The sequence below is a fragment of the Gracilinanus agilis genome, chromosome 4 (assembly GCF_016433145.1).
Source record: "Gracilinanus agilis isolate LMUSP501 chromosome 4, AgileGrace, whole genome shotgun sequence".
NCBI classification, from domain to species: Eukaryota; Metazoa; Chordata; class Mammalia; order Didelphimorphia; family Didelphidae; genus Gracilinanus; species Gracilinanus agilis.
This window is the reverse complement of record NC_058133.1, coordinates 225199880-225222894: the sequence shown is the minus strand read 5'-3', so window position 1 is coordinate 225222894 and position 23015 is coordinate 225199880. Positions and strand designations below refer to the sequence as shown.

At 38.3% G+C, this 23015-nt stretch overlaps 1 protein-coding gene across 1 annotated transcript; it reads right to left on the bottom strand.

The window, feature by feature from the left end:
- Positions 1-1629: 1629 nt before the first annotated feature.
- Positions 1630-22693, bottom strand: CD7 (CD7 molecule). Its single transcript, XM_044677152.1, has 4 exons — positions 22630-22693; positions 6059-6373; positions 4082-4224; positions 1630-1793 (listed from the first exon to the last, which is right to left on the bottom strand). Exons 1-4 carry the CDS (start codon positions 22691-22693, stop codon positions 1683-1685), a joined length of 633 nt encoding a protein of 210 aa, XP_044533087.1. The 3' UTR covers positions 1630-1682.
- Between the last annotated feature and the right edge of the window lie 322 nt (positions 22694-23015).

Below are 23015 nucleotides of genomic sequence, written 5' to 3'. Positions count from 1 at the left end.
CCTTACCTAATGGAAACTGAGATAAAAAAAAATTCTGATTTCTGCAGTAAAAATTGTTCACAGTTCAGTAGTGTCATTTTTTAAAACCTTTACCTTCAGTCTTAGAATCAATGTTATGTCTTGGTTTTGTTATAAGGAAAGAGAGAATTTGGACATAAGAGCAGGATCTGCAAAAAAAAGATGCAGAGTCAGGGAAAGGTTCTGGAATTCTGCAGAAGTGACTGAGTTGTTTCTAACAGTCAGTTAAGCCTTGAAGCAGAGTCTTGTCTCCCTGGGGTGGACCTAGTGAGACTGGCTTTTCTCCTGTGGCTTTCTTTCTGCTATATTATCCCATTCTGCCTGTACCTGGCAGAATGTTTTCTGCTGGCTCATTGATACATCTACAGAGCTTCTTGAACCATCTAAGCTATCTGTCTGTGAGAACCTCTCCCTGAGCCCTTTCCTGTTTAGCTTCTAAACTCAATACCTCTGTTATCATCCAAAGGGGATTTTGGGTTAGAGGAGTTTATTTATATAAGGGACTGGGTTTCATGTAGATAGGTAAAGGACCAGTGTAGCTCAATCTCTCTAATGGCTTCCCGTGAAGGAATAACTATAGATCTCTGGGGGAGGGTTAGGTAGTGAATATTAGGTAAGGTTATCCAAGTTCCCTTTCCTACCTTCCCTTACTTTAATAAACCAAACCATCCCTGTGTTTGTTACCTCTGTCTGGACTGGATCTGTTAGCCTCTTGTCTACATTCTGTTGGCCTTCCCAAAACCCTGTGTTATCTTCTGTTACTGGCCCTGAGTAATGGACCTATTCCCTGAACCTACCAATATCTCATTCATACCACCCTGATATTTCAGTTACTTATTTCAGTTCCAAGGCAGAAGAGCAATATGGGCTAGACTTTTAGGGTCACACAATTAGCAAGTGTCTGAGCTTCCCCAAATAGGGTCCTGTTGTGTTTCTTCCCCTCTTTTCCTTGGGTTTTTCATTATCAGAATGTTGGATGGCCTCTATTCTTCCTAGTGTGCTTCCAATTAGGGCACTACTTTAAGCTTCCCTTTTCAATATACCCTGTCCAGTTTGTTTACCTATGCTCTTGTGAACCTCCTTGTCTAGTGTCTGAAACTTCTGGCTGTGCTGGATTGGAAGAAAAGGTTTACTGAAATTTCTCTTTGTATTTTTGTCCATTATTCAATTTGATGCTCTTTTTAGCTACTTACTGGAATACAAGTAGGAGATTGGGCCTTCTGTATGACCTGGCTTTCTTAACTAAACGTCCTTTTATCCTGTTTTAATTACCTATTGGTGTGTTTTTATGCTATTTGAGAATGCTATTAAAATAAATGTAATTAATTTTGATTCATGCCCAAGTCTGTAAGTGAATGGTTTGGGACTGAAAGAGGGTAAAAATACAAAGTGAGAAGAGATTTTTCCCCACTTCAGATTGGGGTAGGGGCAAATGACTAAAGGGAATAAAATGGGATGGGAGTAGATTGGTATATACTGGACCAGCTCTCTTCTATTTCTAATTCCGTGAAATTTATCATCCATTAAACAACTTGATCTCCTTTATCTTTGGATGATTTGTGATGGCTGTTTTCTTCTTCTACAGCAGAAAGAAGTTACAGAATGGGGGAGGGAAAATGTTCTTTCTGTAGGAGTACCTTGCTTGATCTCCATTTTGAGGCTGGTCAATTGTACTCATTATCCTGGCACATAGTGTTGCGATGAATGGTGTAGGACATGTCTTCATATACGCTATTCAAGGGATTCTGAGTCCTTCTTAAATTGAACTTCTTTCTCTGGAAAACAAAAGCAGTTTTTCTTATTTCTATTTTCCTATTTCTAGTTCAATTTGAGGGCCTCAGCTCTCCCTCTGTAGGCTAAGCATTCTCCTCAGGACTAGATCAGACATTTTCTCAGAAATAAAACACTAACTAGTAGAGATCTGTTGTTATTGTCGCTATTTTTTCATTCCACAATAACATCTTGTGTTTCTAAAGAGAGGCAGTGAGGAGACCTGATTCCAGGTTCAAATTCTATTTCTGACACATCTGGGATCATAGAATGAGCACTAAAAGATGTCCTATAGGCATGACACACTCAACATGTCCAAAAAAGAATTTCTCATCTTGCTCTGGAACCCCTTCCTTCCTTCTAACTTTCTTAATTCTGTAGAAGGTACCACTATTCTTTTCTTTTAACCCTTTACTTCCCTCTTAGAATCAACATTGTGTATTGGTTCCAAGGTAGAAGCATTAAAGGATAGGCAATGGAGAGTTAAATGACATATCCAGAGTCACACAGCTAGGAAGTGTCTAAGGTCAGATTTGAACCTAGGACCTTCCTTTTCTTGCCCTGGCTCTCTATCTACTCAGCCACCTAGCAGTCCACTCCATTATTCCTCTAGTCAGATTTGAAATCCTATATTTTTCGCTCTCATATCTAATTTTTTTGTCACCATGTCCTTTCTACTCCCTCACCCCCAACATCTTGTATATCGCTATACATCAGCTCTAATTTAGGTTCTTGTCACCTTTTACCTGGATTTTTGCTATAGTTTAATTGTCTTCCTGTATCCTACCTCTTCCTTCTCCAGTCTATCCTCCACACTGCTAAGATGATATTCCCAACACTGAAAGAGCTAAGCCAATTACTCAGCAGATTGAACAATTTCATTGGTTTCTTAATGTCTCTAGAATATAATACAAACTCCTCTGACCCTGAAAGGTCTTCACAGTCTGGATTGAACTGTCTTTCTAGGCTTGTTGCATGTAACTCCTTTTTACACTGTCTGTTCTAGATAAACTGACCTGCTGGCATTTTTTGAGTCTCAATTTCATCATTTGTAAAAACAGGAATAATAATAGCACCCACCTAATAGAGTAGTTGGGAGGATCAAATGAGATGCACATGTATGGAAAATGCTTTGCAAACTTTAAAGTGCTACAGATATGTAAGTTTTGATTAAGTCCATTGTATGGACATAGGAAGTAATCTGTCTAAGGATGAACCCCTAGGAAGGAGCTGAGTGAGGACAAGATCTCTAATCTCTCTCTTTTTAAAACCCTCATCTTCCATCTTAGTATCAATTCTGTGTATTGGTTCCAAGGCAGAAGAATGGTAAGGGCTTTTCAATGGGGGTTAAGTGACTTGTCCAGGATCATACACTTAGAAAGTATCTGAGACCAAATTTGAATCCAGGATCTTCTGTCTCTAAGCCTGGCTCTCAATTCACTGAGGCACCTAGTCTTCCAAAGATCTTCAGAGCCTATGTCATGGGTAGACCTAGACCTGGACCCAGTATGTATACACATATATACTACACATACACACTATCCATATGTATGCATATGCACAAAACACACATGCACCATACATATCTATACATACTCTTTATATATACCTATATGCATTTACACACACGCAAGAGACTTGGAGTCTGTCAGTGACTGACATTACAGTCTTGTCAGAGCTGAGCTTGAGATTTGTCTCTACTCTGGAAATACAATTTAACTTCCTATTTTCTCCTGTGTCTCCTGGTTTTTACTGAGATTCTCCTACTGAGAATTTTTAGAGATTTTAGTTTAGGGGTTTAAGGTCTCTGACAAAGTTAGAGAAAGAAGCTAAGACACTAGTATGGAACAAATTTCCTAGCTTTCTCTCTAATCATGAAAGCAAGATCCTATGCAGCCAAAGAGTATTCCCCAAAATGTCTTTGACAATGAATCTTTGGAAATCTACATCCTCTTATTGTATGTCCTGTCTATAGCTATTTTCTGTGTTTCAGGGTTTATGGCTATTTTACCAATGATTCCTAAACTCTACTCCTTCCTTCCCCACTACACGACCTGCTCTTCCCAACCAATACTGCTTCTGATCTAAGTGCTCCAGAGACATTTCATTTTGGGACCTCTGCTCTAAGGAGCCCAACAAAAAATAACGTGATGGTATTTGGGATTTCCAAACATTTTTTTTATCTCACGTTATCTCTTCTTTCTTCTGTGCTTTTGGGAGAAGCTCAGCCTTTTAGGTGGGGAAAGAGGCAAATAAAAGGGCACAAGACAAGAAATGGGTCTGGTTAACTTACCAGTTTCTTCATCTTCATATACAGTGGTCCCAGGGCCAGTCCAAAGGCGAAAAATAGCACCATCATGATTGGGTATGTATATGGATATACCTGAAGATTCTTATTTCCATTTTCCCCCCCAACCTCTTGTTTCCATTTTTTTTCTGGGAAGAGAAAATGGTAAAGAGTGAATTGCAGGTTTCTGACAAGCTTCAGGTGGGTACCACAGATATCTGGGGAGTACTGAAAAAGAAAGGGCTGATACCTTTGTGTCCCTAATTGTGAATTGGGAGAATCATTTAATTTGGCAAAGCCTCCATTTTCCTAAGTAGTAGAAAAAACATTGTAGATACAGTGTGTCTGGAGTTCAAATCCCAACTCTGTCACTTATTAACTGTGTGATTGATTATATGTTGCCTAATGTCTCTGATGGGGCAGCTGGGTGGCTCAGTGGATTGAGAGCCAGGCCTAGAGACTGGAGGTCCTAGGTTCAAGTCCGGCCTCGGACACTTCCAGCTGTGTGACCTTGGGCAAGTCACTTGACCCCTATTGCCCACCCTTACCACTCCTGGGCCAGGGACGGTCCCTAGCCCGGATGAAAAAGGAGGAGGGTTGGGCGTGGGGCTAGCAACCCCACCCTGTAAAAACTACATCTGCTAAAGAAACTGCAACCTAAAGTAGGGGCAGCTGGGCTAGCTCAGTGGATTGAGAGCCAGGCCTAGAGACGAAAGGTCCTAGGTTCAAACCTGGGCTCAGACACTTCCCAGCTGGGTGACCCTGAGCGACTGTGTGACCCATTGCCTACTGGTTGTGGCCCTATGCTCCTGGAGTCCCAGGATAAAAAAAAAATGTCTCTGAGCCTTTCATTTCCTCAAATCTGTAAAGTGAGTGTTAGAAAAGAGCATTTCTAAGGTGCCTCTTAGTTCTTACATTTTGTGATTCTGGGCCCTGCATCCATCCTACGGAAAATCAATGGAGATGAACTTGGGCCAGGCTCTACCATGAATCAATACCATCATAAAGGATTTGTGACAGCATTGGAACTTGCCCAGGCCATTACTCCCGACTGTTCCTTAACTTATTTTACTCCTTACTGATAGTTAAACACCTCTTAGACCCTGATCACTTCCATTTGGGAGCTCCTTGTCTGTATGGGGTCTGGTTTTAGGTCATCTGCCTTTCATCTTGGAGTAGGCTCTCCTTCCCCTGAACCCCACAAATCTCTATACTACTCATGTGGCTCTTTTTGCTACATTTTACTTTGTAAGTATCACTGCTTTATTTGTTTAAGATTTTAAGCTCCCTGAGGTAAGGGACAATGTCTTATTCATCTTTGTGTCTCCCAGAGTCCTCAGTCTTCTTCAGGTCTCCACAACACTTATCTGCATCAATCTTTCTTCTCCTTTGCTGCCACTACATTGCGCACTTGTGGTTACTCTCCTCTTGACTATTCTTTCTTTATTAGTTCTATTTGTACTTCTTACCTTCTAAATGTGGGTTTCCATCAAAGCTCTATCTTTGGTCTCTTCTTCCTCTATGCTTTTTCCTTTGTTATTTCATCCACTTCTATGACTTCAATTTTTCCCTCTATGAGAATGGACAATTTCTAACTATAGATTTTCCTCCTGAGCTACAGTACCAAATTTTCACTAGCTTTTTGGGTTGTCCTTGTAACTTAAATTGACTGTGCCCAAAGCCAAAATCATTTTAAAGATTAAGAAACTGAGGCCAACAAGGTGAAGTGACTTGACCAGGATCACACAGCTAGGAAGTGTCTGAAGGCAGATTTGAACCTAGGACCTCCTGTCTCTAAGCCTGGCTTAGAGCTACTTAGCTGCCCCCTAGGGAGGACTTTGAGTGGATTTCTAAGGACTAGTGTAGTTCTTCATGAAAGGAAGAATGGGACTAAGGCAAACAGAGAGCAGAAGAAGTATACAGCATAAGCAAAGGCTTGAGGAGTGGTATTCATTTCTCTGAAGTATGAGCAGAATTGGGTACCTGTTACCACTACTATGGTGCCGTTTCCCTGGAGGTTTTCACGAATCATTATGCCTTCGCAGATATAGACATCAGTGTCATTCAGTTGTACATTGGTTATTGTGACCATCAGATTGCTCAAGGGCCCAGAGATGCTGGTACGATTCTTGTAATTCATTGCTGTGATGAATTCATTTTCTGAGAGATATATCACTTTCATTCTCATGACAGTAAGTCGCCTCAGGTAGAGCCCATGTAATTTTCCACTGGCTAAACAGGTGATATTGATTGTGTCCCCTTCTTGAGCCTTTATGAGTGGGGGAAATTGTATCACTTCTAAAAAGAAGAGACAAAGAAGTCATTCCTATTGAGTTGAATGTTTTGTTTGTCTTAGTGTCAGTGCCATAACAATCTCTATCTGGCATTTAAAGTCCTTCACAATCTGACTCTAAACTTTGTTTCTAGCCTTATTATCCTTTATAGCTTTCATGCAGTGTAATCCAGCCAAATTGGCCTTCTTGTTGGTTCTTATATAAAATACTCCTCATATTTCTGTTTTTATGTGGAATGCATTGCCTTCCTCATATCCTCTTCTCTCTCTCTTCCTCCCTCCCCACCTTTTTCCCTCCTTTCTTTTTCTTTCTCTCTTCTCTTTCTTTTTTCTTTCTCCTCTCTTTCTCTCTTCTATCATTTTTATTTCTCTTCTCTTTCTCTCACCCTTCTCTCTTTTTTCTTTCTCCTCTCTCTTCTTTGTGTGTCTCTTTCCATATATGTATATATGTATGCATATGTGTATGTATGCATATGTGTATGTATGCATATGTGTATGTATGTATGTATGTATGTATGTATGTATGTATGTATGTATGTATCTATCTATCTATCTATCTATCTATCTATCTATCTATCTATGGTTTCCCCAATAGAATATAAGCTCCTTGAGGGCTTTTTTGCCTTTGTATCTCAGCACCTAACACAGAACTTGGCACATAATATCATAGGACCAGAGATCTAAAATTGTAAGGAACCTCGGAGACCACCTAGTCTAGCCCCCTCATTTTACATATGAGAAAAATAAAACTCTAAATCATGAGAAAAATCAAATCTCTAAAATGAACCAGAGAGGTTCAGGGAATCTAAGAGACTTATTCAAGTTCACATAGGTAGTATCAGAGTCAGGATTTGAATCCAAGTTCTATGAATTCTAGGTTTAGTCAGTGTTTTCTACATTGCATTGTGTTTCCTTTCTTAAATATTAGGTCCTTAGCAAATACTTATTGATCAGTTGATTACTGCAATCACAATGTCACTTGATCCTATGTTAGAGATATATTAGAATAAGGTGATGGGAACCTTAAGTCTACCCATTTCTAGATTAATATCACTATGTTATTTTTCAGCCCTTTTTCAGTCGTGTCCAACTCTTCATGACCCTAACTGAGGTTTTCTCAGCAAAGATACTAGAGTGGTTTGCCATTTCCTTTTTCAGCTCATTTTACATGAAGAAACTGAGACAAGCAGGGTTAAGTGACTTGCTCAGGGTCATATGGCTACTAAGTATCTGAGGCTGGATTTGAACTTAGGTTTTCCTGGCTCCAGGACTGGTGCACTGTGCCACCTAGCTGTCCTGAATGCAGAATCTAATCGCAAACCATCAATTATTAGAAGGGTGATGGGAGTGGGAAGACCTTAAAATATTTCTTTTTTTTTTAATGGCCAAAATGTACTTTATTTATTTTGTAGCTGATGTGGGAATTATATCTGTGGAATATTGCATGTGCTATTATATATATGGTCAATTTACTAGATGGTTATTTTGAACTGCTCTTTTTCTTTATTTTCTTAAATCTTAAATTTAGTCAGAGATGACTCATTGAATAGGGGAAGGAGGGTTAAGCTATATTCAAGAACTAATGTAACATAAAATAGCAACAATAAAAAATTATAAGAGATTATTCTGTTTTAAATATTCTAATTTTCTGTTATGCAATCTGACCAGTGGAACTATTATTTTCTTAATCCAGATGTTACATGACCCAGTACTGATTTTAAAAAATAATATCATGTTATTTGATCATTTTAAGTTCAATAGAGAACTAAAACCTCCAAGTTAGATGATGAAAGTTAATAGTATAGAGCTATCCATTGTCCACAATAATTATGAACAAAACAATAGACTCAAAGAAGAAGAGATTTATTTCAATAGAAAACAACATGAAAAGGAAGAAAATATGATCTCGTAAAACTGTGCATCTAGAAAAAGAATTGGGATCAACCTAGGGAAAAGGGACAGATTCTAAGTAACCAAACAAGGAGGGGAAAATTTAAGAATTGTCAGACTTCTCAAAAACCATGAAGAGGAGAAGAAACTGACATCACTGTTTCAGGAAATGATGTGGGAAAAATTTCTAGAAATATTGAAAAAGAGGATCAGATTGCAGATTTTCACAAAATAACAACAAATGAACCCCAAATTCAAATCATCTAGACAAATAATTTTCAAGTTTAAAGTCTGTAGTGACAAGGATGTGACTTTACAGTAATCCAAGAACAAAAGCATCTTCTCAAAAAGCAGTAAGTCTAATTGCATGATTTCCCCACATAAATAAGAAATGAGAAAATAATTTTCAATGATATATTAAAAAGTTAAAGGCTATAGTACTTAACTGATAAAGTTATGAATGCATTTCCAAAACAAAAGGTGGTTATTTAATAATTGATGTTAACTTGAACAGTTTTACACAGTTTTAAATAGACAAAACCACCAAGACCACAGACTGAGATGTTATATCAAGATAAGAATTTATGACTCACTAGTTGGTCTATAGAAATGTAGCCACCAGAAGAAGATAATAAAACAATAGCCATTTTAACTGAATGAAACAAATGGGCATGGGAGGCTAGGGAGGAGAAATGAAGCTGGAGGAATAAAAGGAATAAATTAATAATGAGTATAATAATATGCATAAAATTATGAGAGAAAAGAATGAAAGCAAAGAGGGTGGAGTGTGGAGAGTTGGCAATCTTTGAAGAATGTTCCTATCTCAAGGGGAAGGTTATATATGGGAGAATGCAGGTAGAATTTTTTGTAAATAAAGTAAATAATATTATATTATATACTATATAATATATAATTAAATATATAATATAAATTAAATAAAGGAACTGGAAAGTCATTGTGTATACATGTTAAAGTTGAAATTAGAACATTTATAAGAAAAGTTGTATTCCTTTTTGTCAAAACAAACAATTAAAAATAGTAATAGTTGCCTGGGAAATGGAAGCAATGTAGCCAGGATAAAGAGTGTGTGTGCGCGTGCGCGTGTGTGTGTGTGTGTGTGCGTGCATGTGTGTTGTGTACATGTGCCTGCATACTAAGATTCTTTGCTATAAATATTTTTAAAAATATGACATCTAAAATTTATAAGAAATTCATAACTATTTATTAGTGAGACTCGTTCCCTAGCATAATAGATAAATTGTCAAAGGAAATGAACAGATAGTTCAATGGTCAACCAGAAAAAATATATGATTTTTCATGTAAACAGAGGGAGTGAAAATTAGATGTCTGGGTGTCACCATGTATCTTTTAACTTGGCCAAGATAGGAAAGAATGATCAAATTCATTTTGGTAGACTGGTGAAGAAAGAGAAACTTTATCATGCTGTTTATTGAGCTATGAATTGTGATAACTTTTCTGGAAAGCAATTTGGTGTTATACAATAGGAACTTTAAAAAATGTTCATACCACATGCTCCTACTAATAGAGAACTGAGTTCAAATATAGTCTTAGACATTTATTAGCTGTGTAGTCCTGGGCAAACTATTTAATCTCTGCCTGCCTCAGTTCCTCATCTGTAAAATGGGGATAATAATAATACCTATCTCCCAGAATTATTGTAAGGACAAAATAACACAATATTTGTAAGGTACTTTGTAAACCTTAAAGCATGTTATAAATTATTATTACTATTATTATTATTATTACTAGGGATTATTGCAAGGCAGCTGGTGACATAGTGGATCAAGTGCTTTTCCTATAGCGACAAAGACTTGAGTTCATATCTAGCTCCTGGGCAAGTCACGTTAGTCTCTGTTTGCCTCAGGTTCCTCAAATGTAAAATTAGAATAATGACAGCACTTACTTTTCAGAGATGTTGTGAGGATCAAACAAGATGGTATTTAGGAAAAGAGCTTAGCACAGTGCCTAGCACATAGTAGGAGCTACAAAAATGCTTATTCCTTCTCTTTCCCCAGGTCCTATGACTTTATTGAGATGGGGGGAAAGAACTACTTGAACAAAAATTTTCTAACACCTATTTATAATAGTCAAAACCTGTAAACAAAAAATCTGTATAATGATTAGGAAATGGAAAAATGAAATATAGCAAAGTAATATAATGAGATATTCTTGTATTATAGCAAATAACAAATTTGAATACAAAAAATATGGTAAGACACAAATGATTTTGACTGAGAAAATAGCCATAAAAACAATAGACACAATGGTTACAATTATATAAAATATTTTTAAAGCAACCAAATGTGTTATTTTGTTGCTACTCTGTTGATAGTAACATATATTTATTTTAATTTTTAAACCTTCACTTTCCTTCTTAGAATTGATACTAAGTGTCTGTTCCAAGGCAGCAGAGTAGTAAGGGATTACTCTTTGGGGGTTAAGTGACTTTCCCAGGGTTACACAGCTAGGAAGTGTCTGAGGTAATATTTTAACCCAGGATCTACTGTGTCTAGGCCTGGCTTTCTATCCACTGAGTGACCAAACTGCCCCAACATGTTTTTTATTTTAAATATAAATTATAAATAATAAATTTTAGTTTCATGCAAAATCATTAAAATGTTATTCTTATTAATGTACCTTGACAATTGTATCATTTATGATTACTAAGTGTCTAATGATTAAAAACATCCTGAATAAATTTCTTTTTTTCAAAAAAACCTTCCATCTTAGAATTAATACTGTATATTGGTTCTAAGACAGAAGAGTAGTAAAAGATTAGGCAACGGGGATTAAGTGACTTTCCCAAGATCACCCAGGTAGGAAGTATCTGAGACCAGATTTGAATCCAGGACCTCCTGTCTCCAGCTTTGGCTCTCAATCCACTGAGACACCTAGCTGTCCCACCTGAATAAATTTCAACAGCATTTTGTCCTCTGAAGATCATTTTGGATCTTCATTCTGTCATTAATCTTAGCTACTATTCTAACTATGATTTACAACCAATTCTAATCTGTTCAAGATGCTGGTAGAGCACATGAAAAGGTGTTCTAAATATCTTATAATTAGAGAAATGCAAATCAAAACAACTCTGAGGTATCACCTCACACCTAGCAGACTGGATAACATGACAGCAAAGGAAAGTAATAAATGTGGGAGGGGATGTGGCAAAATAGGGACACTAATGCATATCTGGTGGAGTTGTGAATTGATCCAGCCATTCTGGAAGGCAATTTGAAACTATGCCCAAAGGGCTTTAAAAGACTGCCTGCCCTCTGATCCAGCCATATCTCTGCTGGTTTTATACCCCAAAGAGATAATAAGGAAAAATAATTGTACAAAAATGTTTATAGCCACTCTCTTTGTGGTGGTAAAAATTTGGAAAATGAAGGGATGTCCTTCAATTGGGGAATGACTGAACAAATTGTGGTATCTGCTGGTGATGGAATACTATTGTGCTCAAAGGAATAAAGAACTGGAGGAATTCCATGTGAACTGGAATGACCTTCAAGAATTGATGCAGAGTGAAAGGAGCAGAACCAGAAGAACATTGTACACAGAGACAGATACACTGTGGTAAAATCGAATGTAATGGACTTCTCTATTAGCAGCAATGCAATGACCCAGGACAATTCTGAGGGACTTATAAGAATGCTATCCACACCCAGAGAAAGAACTGTGGGAGTAGAAACACAGAAGAAAAACAACTGCTTGATCACATGGTTTGATGGGGATATGATCAGGGATGTAAACGCTAAGAGATCACCCTAATGCAAATATTAATAATATGGAAATGGGTCTTGATCAATGGCACATGTAAACTCAGTGGAATTGCACGCTGGCTATGGGAAGGGGGTGGGAGGAGTTGAGAGAAAAAACATGAATCATGTAACCATGGAAAAATAATCTAAATTAATTAAATAAAATTAAAAATAAAAAGATGCTGGCAGGATAAGCTGATACCCAATATATGTGTGTTTTGACTACCCATGTAGCCTAGGTAGGGATTAAAGGAGAAAAGAAGCAAGGGAGGATAATGACCATCATTAAACTTCTGGCTCCTCAGTCTTAGAAGGAATCTCATGAAATCTGACTTTGGGAATTCTCCATTACTGTAAGGGAAGAATGAAAAGAGCTCAGAGGTAACAGAGGTAATAAAACAGCTTCAAATTATAAAACAATATTAAGGAACTAATCTTGGTCATGCATACATATGCAGGGATATTTCAGAAGATGCCAGAGCAGGTACAGGAAGCCATTTTGTGAATGGGTTGTATTATTTAATAATTAATTTATAGTGCGTAAAGAATTTTACAACATAAAAATAATTTTCAAATCAGTTTATTAGCTTTTTAATTGCCATTTCGTGTGTGTGTGTGTGTGTTTGTTTGCAAGAGTGCAGAATCATTCCTTTTTTAGAAATGTTACATTTGAAAGTTTCAGGTAGCAAGTGAAACCTTTCTGTTTTTTAAACCCTTACCTTCCATCTTAGAATCAGTATGGGTATTAAGGCAGACATGTGATAAGAGCAAGGCACTTGGGACTAAGTGGCTTGTCCAGGGTCACATAGCTAAGAAGTATGGAGTCAAATTTTAATCCAGGACCTCCCAGTTATAGGTTGGCTCTCTATTCATTGAACTACTTAGCTACCACTAAGTGAAACCTTTTTAAGGATTATTCTCAAAGTTTTGAAAAGTTATTAGACAGAATTATAATGTAATAAAAATGAATGCTTTCCTTAAGAATTTTTAAGTTTGTGTATAGAGTTATGAAGCTATTGTATTTTTATGATTTAATCAAATATTAAATAGCAAAATACTTTTTTAAAGGGGAAAAACTATATTGCTAAACCACCAAATGACCTTCCTGATACACAAGTGACTGGAGAAATACAAAAAAAGAAGAGCAAGAAATTTAAAGTTATCTTAAGATATCCAAAGTCCTTTGGAAACCAGTGAAAAACACATGAACATGGAGTGGTAAGGGCTAGGCAATGGGGGTTAAGTGACTTTCCCAGGGTCAAACAGCTAGGAAGTGTCTGAGGCTAGATTAGAACCCAGGACTTCCCTTCTCTAGGCCTGGTTCTCTATCCACTAAGTAACTTAATTACCCCTACAACAGGCTTTCAATGATTTGGTCAACTGCCTTTCAAATGTGCCTGTATAAGCTTAAGGAGAGTCTTTCATCATGTACACAGATACTAGTATATAAAGAGCTTGCATGTAGTCCTGTACTAAGAAAGTGATGCAAGCAAAATACTTGGCACTTGCCAGCTGATGTATATTTTGCAATCTATTGACACTGGCCTCTTTCCTGTTCCTCAAACATGACACACCATCTCCTGATTCCAACCATTTTCACCATCTGCCCTCCATAATTCAAGTTCTCTGTTTCCTCATTTTCCCCTCCTGACTTCCTTGAAGTGTCAGTTAAAATTCTGCCTTCTCTAGGAAACCTTTCCTAATTTCCCCATATGTCTAATGCTTTCTCTCTGTTTGTTATTTCTGGTTTGTTCTGTATATAATTTTTTTGTCCATAGCTGTTTATGTGCTTTCTTCCCTATTAGACTATGAGTTTCTTGAGAGAAGGACTAACTTTTGCCTTTCTTCCACAGAGCGTGGCCCAGTGCTCGACACATACATAATAGATTCTTAATAAACATTTATTGGCTGACATTCTGAGCGTATCCCCCAACTAATTGGAGTTCCTGGCTTTGAAGTGAGCTGCCACTGAAATGTTCAATGACTATGTGTATGGAGAGAAGTTACAAGTGGGGCCTGACATACTCTGAATAGCACCAAATTGTGTTCAGTTTTCCAGTAGCAGTTCTAGCCAGCTGTGAGATGGGCATATGCTAGTGGCTAAGAAAGGCAAGCAGATTCTCTGTTTCAAAGGCCAATTAACTTTAGAGCTTCGTTAATACCTATAGAATGAAGGAAAGTTATATTTCACCTTCAGTGAGCTGGGCTACAAGTATATGATAGTAAAGCTGAAGGTTTGGGACTTCAACCATACAACATACCAATCACCTCCCTCCCTTGAACCATCCTGCTTTGCTTTAGTTTTCTGTGAATGGCCAGTAGTGAGAGCAAATCAGCAAGGGACTATGGAAAGTGGAAGCAAGTCAGTGATACCAAAGGATTCAAGTTCAAAAATACTGGAATTAATTTTCTATTTTTTAAAAATTTTTTAAAAACTCTTCCCTCTGTCTGGGAATCACTACAAAGAATGGTAGGTTAATGGGGTTAAGTGACTTATCCAGGGTCACACAAATAGGAAATGTTTAAGGCCAGATTTAAATCCAACACCTCCTCTCTCTAGCTCTGACTCTTTTTTTTTTTAAACCCTAACCTTCCATCTTGGAGTCAATACTGTGTATTGGCTCCAAGGGAGAAAAGTGGTAAGAGTAGGCAATGGGGGTTAAGTGACTTGCCCAGGGTCACACAGCTAGGAAGTGTCTGAGGCTAGATTTGAACCTAGGACCTCCCGTCTCTCAATCCATTGAGCATCCAGCCACCCCTAGAAGTAGCTTACTATTCAGGCAATAGCAGAAGTTAGAACTATGCAACTATGTATTGTCTCCAGTCCTATACATGGCACCAGGAAACAATTGGCATTACCCTGTGCCATTCCATGGCCATGAAAACTTTCAATGATGAATTTGGTTAAAGAAATAACTCTAGAACTAGATACAGATTTTTTTTTAATTTTTTTTTAAATTTTATTTTAAACCCTTAACTTCTGTGTATTGACTTATTGGTGGAAGAGTGGTAAGGGTAGGCAATGGGGGTCAAGTGACTTGCCCAGGGTCACACAGCTGGGAAGTGTCTGAGGCCGGACTTGAACCCAGGACCTCCCGTCTCTAGGCCTGGCTCTCAATCCACTGAGCTACCCAGCTGCCCCTAGATACAGATTTTACTGAGCCTCAAATAGCTATATATGTCCCCAAGAAGTGTGACACATTGTGGAAAATATATGAAAGGTAATGGGGTCACCAGGGATATTATAAATAAACTAAGTAGTTTGTGGGAACACACTCTAGGATTTATGAGAGACTGGACCAGGGTGGAGAGACCAGAATTTACTGGATTTCCACAGGAATGGCAGTTGATCTTAACTGCCACTCAGCTTCCCCTAGGCCAGAGTCTAGAAACAGGCTGACAAGGTAAAAGGGACTTAACAGCTTTAATTATGTTTGACTAAAAGGTGGGAAAAGGATTTCTATACTTACAATCTAAAGGATAAAACCACAGGGCAATGGGAGGACTTATTCTACTCTTATCTAAGGGATCTAAACTAATAGGGCCCAAGGAGCTATAAATGGAGTCTCTGGGTAACTGCCTCAGACCTGGAACCTGCCAGGCTTGAGTACAGCTAGTGCTTTTGTGGCTTTGGGATTCTCACTGCAATCCACTGATGATCTCTGGACGCCAATAGCCAAGGTTGTCTCCGGTACCAGGTAGAGAAGGTTTTGCTTGAAGCACTGTCCACCAGATCTCAAACTTCACCTCTTCCCTGGCACAGGACTCTTGATCTTCTCTTCTTTTGCTAGATGCCAGGATCCCAGGGGAAAAATCAGGAAGCAGGGTGTCCTTTGCTCTGAGGTCTCCCAGGCTGGCAACAGTTTTTGCCCACCACTAATGGAGTCCTCACTCAGGGCACAGACACACTTCCTCCTCCCTCATTCTATCCTGGAATTCCCAGCTCCAGCTCCTTCCTGCTATGTACTTAATACCTAATCAATAACTACTCTAATCTAATCTTCCTCACAACAACATGCTTATTGTGTGCAAAAGAAGGCATTACCAACTTGTGTTAGATATTTGGAGAATTTAAGCACTAGTAAGTCTTTTGAACTTACTTGCATTGACTTCTTTATCTCTGGAATAAGATAGTAAGAACATAAGCATTCCATTAGTGGTGACTGACCATTTCACATGATATGATCAGGAATACCTATGTATCAACCAGAATGCTTTCATTATGGCTAAAGTGTTGTCTAAAGAATATTTCTTTCTTTTTTTTTAAACCCTTACCTTCCATCTTAGAATCAATACTGCATATTGGTTCCAAGGCAGAAGACTGATAAGGGCTAAGCAATGGGGGTTAAGTGATTTGCTCAGGGTCACACAGCTAAGAAGGGTCTGAGGCCAGATTTGAACCCAGAACCTCCCCTAGGCCTGGCTCTCAATTCACTAAGCCACCCAGCTGCCTTGGAATATTTCTCAGTACATGGGCTTCCTACCAGGATCCATTCAGCCCAAGAACTTCTAAAGGCATTGCTCAGGGAGGTGTTAGCTTTCTTTGGCTGGCATCAAGACCACAGCCTCAGCATTTCAACCATGCAGTGGTGAACATGTAGAGACACTGAGATGAGAACAAAGCAGTGAGAGCAGTGAGTCATTATGTGGCTTTCCTAACACACACATATAGCCCACCAGGAAGGCTGCCTTTATTAATTTCCTATTGATATTTGAGTAAGAGCCACACCTTCCTATTGACATGCTTTGGAGTCTCTAAGGGTGGAGAAACTGCAAAGCACATTTTTTGACTTAGAGAAAAACTGAAAGAAGCTTCTTTACATAGGTTCAACTTAAACCCAGAAGAATAATGGTATGATGCTGGAGTATGTTGCTAAGACCTTTAACAAAGAGATAGCCTTCTGCCTTAGAAATTTTGGTACTGGGGGCAGCTGGATAGCTCAGTGGATTGAGTCGGGCCTAGAGACGGGAGGTCCTAGGTTCAGATCCGGCCTCAGACACTTCCCAGCTGTGTGACCTGAGCAGGTCACTTGACCCCCATTGCCTAGCCCCTACCACTCTTCCACCAAGGAGCCAATACACAGAAATTAAGGGTTTAAAAAACAAACAAAAAAAAAACGAACAAAAAAAAAGAAATTTTGGTACTGATGATATATATATATATATATATATATATATATATCATCAGTACCAAAAAAGATATATAATCTCACACAAATGATACATCTATGTAAAACTATTCTATAACTAGCTGTGGGGAGCCTGAGCAACTTACTCATTTACAGAATAGCTCCAGAGACTGGCAGGGGCTCTATAATAACAATTTACCACAACTACTCATTGCCTATAGGTGAACTAGTTGGAATCTCTCATGAGCAAGATATACCTCTGTGGACACTAAATAAAAGGGACCATCTGCCAATAGTACAAAGACTGTCTTGAATGGACAGTGACTCAGAAATAGACATTTGCAGTGAAGAGACTGGGTATTCTAACCCAACAACCATTTCAAAAAAAAGGAAGAGGCCCTTTTCTATTTAGAATCTCAGCCATAGAGATTCCTAAAGTTTAAATATTTCACATACAGTAATCATACAGCTAGCCAGCTTTAACCTTACACAAAATTAGGTTTAAAGATCAATCAAGCATCTATCTGTCCATCCATCCATCCATCCATCTGTCTATCATCTATATACCTGTCTGTCATCTGTGTCTGTCCATCTGTGTCTGTCTGTCCATCCATCCATCCATCCATCCATCCATCCATCCATCCATCCATCCATTTATCTATCTATCTATCTATCTATCTATCTATCTATCTATCTATCTATCTACCTACCTACCTACCTACATCTGTCTGTCTGTCTGTCTGTCTATCTATCTATCAAAAAACCCTCATCTTTTGTCTTAGAATCAATAATTAAGTATCAGTTCCTAAACTTGCCCAGGTCACAAAGCTAGCAAGGGTCTCAGGTAAGATTTGGACCCAGGACCTCCTGTTTCCAGACCTGACTCTCTATTCACTGAGCCACCAAGCTGCTCTCAATCAAGCATTTGTTCCATGCCTACTATGCAGGTACTTTCTAAGGGTTCAGGCCTGTCATTCTGCTGAGGACAATGGCCAGGGGCAGATAGACAGACGGATAGACAGGATCACAGCACAGGACCAGAGAACTGGGCTAAATCATGATGTTACAGTGACCAAATTAACTTGAGATGTTGCAAGGACAAGTGGATCAATGTTCACCAGATGGCAGTGTCAGTGTTTACTAGATGGTAGTGTTAATGATTAGTAAATGACAATATTATCTGCTCTTTAAAATTTGCTTATTTTTTAATTAGCATCAAAAACGAACACTATCAATGACAATGTATGGTGCTTCACAAGCAAATCCAAAATGCTCTTTAAAGTGTGCTTATATTTCTGTTCAAATAGTGCCAAAAACTGGTCGAAAATAAAGGAGCGATCGACCCTACCAGTTTCTTATCTGTATTTGTGTCATCAGAAAGGCAGTTGGGGCTCAGTGATGACTATTTTTTTCTCATCTTTATCTCTCAGTGATTTAGACCTTTAGTAACCAAAACAGTCTGTCATATAATGTTTTCCCCTATGATTTGTCTATTGCATGTATGGTAAATGTATATTTGCTGTGAATGGCACCCTAAGGTGATGGTAAAGGCTCACTGGGTTCATCCTTCTTCTAAAATGGGCTGATATATCATGTTGATGTTATGATAGGTAATTACAGATGTTAGAAACACTACAGATGATTTTATAAGACTGCAAAATTCTCAACAATGAAAAGGAATATAGCATTTCTTCTACTAAAGGACTTAAAGCAGCTAAAATGGAACCCTTCAGTTTCTTTTTTTGATTCCCCTGACTAAATAGTAATCATGTCTTCCCTTGGAGAAGAAGACACACAAGCCAGCAAATGAACATAGGTTCAGGAATGAACTTGGACACCCTGTGCTTGTGTTTTGAGAAAGACTAGAGTTGATAGGCAGGGCTGTTTGAGTCTGAACAGCCCCTGGAGCTCAGATGTTCAACCACTACCTCCACATACCACAGCCAGGAGAGCTGCCTGAAAATTAGACAAAAAATATTTGTAGGTAGACTGGTTAGTATTGAATTATGCATTCTGGACAACTCATTCCAGATAGTGATTTTGCCTCTTTCTGTCTCACCTGCTCAGGAGAATACATGTTAAACTCAAAAGTTTATGTGCTCTTTAAAGTTTGCTTATAATTATTTTCAATTTCTATTAAAAACAGGCAGATGATAAAGGTATGGTTGACCATAACAATTTCTGAAATGACTAGCAATATTCACATTCCAAAGGTGGTAGGGAGGATGTGGCGGGGGAGAGAGAGACAGAGAGACAGAGAGAGAGAGAGACAGAGAGACAGAGAGACAGAGAGAGAGATTTTGAATATTTTGAATATTTTCCCTTACTTACATATTTCATGTTCTTTCCCTCTCCCCAAGCCCCGCTAACCCTCCTTAGCTGGCGCACAATTCCACTGGGTTTTACATGTATCATTGATCAAGACCTAATTCCATATTATTGATAGTTGGACTAGAGTTATCGTTTAGTGTCTACATCCCCAATAATATCCCCAACAGCCCATGTGTTCAAGTAGTTGTTTTTCTTCTGTGTTTGAGAGGAGAAAATTCTAAACCTTCCTCTCCCAGAGCAGCCTTGCAAAATCTTGTAACTTTGTACAAACAATTCCTCACAAACATCAATTTTTTCCTAGAGAAAGCAAGCCCTCACCTTTTGCTGAGGAGAAAAATTGGATTCATGCATATAACCTGCTTTGGGATGTTGTTATTATTACTATTATTATTTTCATAAACCCTTACCTTCCATCTTAGAATCAATACTGTGTATCAATTCCAAGGCAGAAGAACAGTAACAGCTAGGCCCCTGATGGCAAACCTATGACACGCGTATCAGTAAAGACACACATAGCCATTTTTGAGGACACGCAGCCTCATACGGCCGCATACAGAGAAGTATGTTATTTAAACTATAAATATCATGAAATTATGGTTTTTTTCTTGAAGTGACACACCACCCAAGTTATTCTCAGTTTTTTGATGAATTTTGATACACTAAGCTCAAAAGGTTGCCCATCATTTAGCTAGGCAATAGAGGTTAAGTGACTTGCCCTAGGTCACACAGCTAGGACATGTCTGAGGCCAGATTTGGATTCATGAATATAACCTGCTTTGGGATGTTATTATTATGACTATTATCATTTTTATAAACCCTTACATCTTAGAACTTCCTGTCTCCAGGAATGACTCTATCCACTAGGCCACTTTGGGACGTTATTATGCATAAAACAATAAGATTATTTTATTTAGTTCCAGAGTCTCTGGACAGGAAGATCAGGGCAATTTCTGACCAAATCGATGTTCTCTTTCTTATTTTTTTTTCTTGATGTCACTGCCCTACTCTCATCCCCTTGCCACTAATGAATCACATAAAAAGGAGAAATTGCTAAAGTTGATCACATTCTTATCTTTTACTGGCTTTAATATTAACATAACAGAAATGTGAACAAATTTAATATATGTTGTCTTAGGGAGACAAAATTACTGTTGGGTATTAGTTTTTCTGAATAGAATAGAACAACAAATAGACTAAAATAGAACAACAACAATACCACCATACACTTATCTCTTGTTTCAGTCTCAGGTTGCTTTCCTAAACTTGGTAGAAGAAGATGGTGGTGAAAGTATCCAAGATCTGGTTGCTCAAACATTATCATCCTTATTACCTCCTGTCCACACTCTCTGGAAACTTATGCTTCCACTTATGCTCACTCTCAGCAGAAGTCCTGATCTCCCACTTTACTGAGAAAATTGAAACTATTCATCATGAACTCCCTCATCATACCTAGTCTATATATCAAAATGCCTTTACCTTAAAAAAAACTTACCTTCTGTCTAAAATCAATACAATATTGGCTCCAATTCAGAAGAGTGGTAAGGGCTAGGCAACTGAGGTTAAGTTACTGTCCCAGGGTCACAGAGCTAGGAAGTGTCTCACGCCAGATATGAACCTAGAATCTTCTGTTTCCAAGCCTGGCTGTCCACTGAGGCCAAATTGGCAAGTGCCTGTCAGACATCTCCTGGATGCCTCACTGGCACCTTAATTTAACTATTGCCACAGAGAATCGATTAATATCCCCTCTAAACCTACTCATCTTCTTAAGTTCCTTATTTCTGTTTTGGGCACCATCATCTTAGTCATTCAGGTTTATAACTGAATTCATTCTTGATTTTATCCTTTCTAGTCCCAATATCCAATAAGCTGCCAAGTCTTGTAAATTCTATTTTTCATAACATTTCTTGTATCCATTCTCTTGTAGCTTAAGCATCTCATCAACTATGGCCTCCATATTTATTTCCCTGATCTCTGGCTTCCTCTTTCCATCCTTTATACAAATGTCAAAAGCACAAGGCAGTCTATGGTGTGCCTGGCCTGTGCAAGTCTAAGGGAAGACTCAGAGCCCCTGTCCAAGCCTGCAGTGAGACCTCAAGTCCTGGTGAAAGGCAGTTTACAATGCACCTAGCCAGTGAGGCCCTGAAGCTGCCCAAGCTAAAGGTAAGTCCTAGACCAAGTTCTAGTGCTAGCCAATCAGCAGTGTGCCTAGCCGGTAAAAGTCCTAGGGGAGGCCCAGAGCTCATGCCCAAGTCCAGGGTAAGGTCCTGGGGCCCAACACAAGGTAACTCACAGTTCCCTGAGTCCTTCAAACCATCAGTAGCTCGTGGGGGGAGACTAAATCAACAGTGGGAGGTGGCTTTCAGAGTTCCCTGTCCATAGGCCACCATACCACCTTGAAAGATTTGAAACTAGTAAAAGTTCAGAACTAGAGTTAAAGATAACAGCAAGGAAAAATGAAGTTTAAGAGAATGCCTCCTGTACCTTAAGAATAGAGCCCACCTTTAAGATCAAAATAAAAGTCAAAAAAAAGGCTGAGAAAATGAGCAAATATGTTTTTAAGACATAGAAAATTATGATGAAGACTAAGAAAAGCAAGGCACAGACTCAGAAGGGGACAGTGAGATAAAAGCAACAGTGGGCAAAATTTCAAAGAAAAATGGGAATTGGTCTCAGGATCTGGAAGAGCCCAAAAAGGATTTCAAAAATCAAATAAGAAAGGCTGAGGATAAATGGAGAAGAGAAATGAAAACTATTGCAAGAAGAAAATAACACTTTAAAAAGCAGAAATAGCCCAATGGTTTCCATTGGTACAAAAATTCAGTGAAAAAAAAGAGTTCCTCAAAAAGTAGAATTAATTGGCCAAATGGAAAAGGAAAGTCAAAAGCTCATGGAAGTAAATAATTTCTAAAAAATTAGAATTAGCCTTTCTCTCCATCTCCCTCTCTCCATCTACATTGTTTCAGATATGGTAGGAACTTCATAAATGATTGTTGAATTGAACAACCTGAATAGAGTAGGCAAAAAGAGTGTAGGAAGAAGCCCAAACCAAGATGCTCTATTTATAACCTGCTTTTGGACCCTTTATCAAGCAAGAACCCAAAGATGCCTATGGTATTTGAAAAACATACATACCATCTTTTGCTGTGGTCCTGGAGAGAACCAAGAAGAACACTGAAAGTATCATCAGCTGGAACATCTTCATCCAAATGTCTGCCTTCTTGTTCTAGCAACCTGATCTCTAGCAAAAAAAGAGAAAAAAACACATGCAAACCACATATGGTTTCTGATTCTAACCACACTTTAAGCTTATAATCAAAACAAGTTAATGTAAACTTTTAACTTCCTCACTCATGGTGACATTTTAAATTTTATATAATAGAAAGCATCGGGTGATTCCCTATAATAACCCAATCCAATCTGGTCCAGCACAGTCAAGTACATAGTAGGGGCTTAATAAATGTTTGTTGATTGATTTATTATAATCAATTTATCTTACACATGATAGATGAGCAAGACAC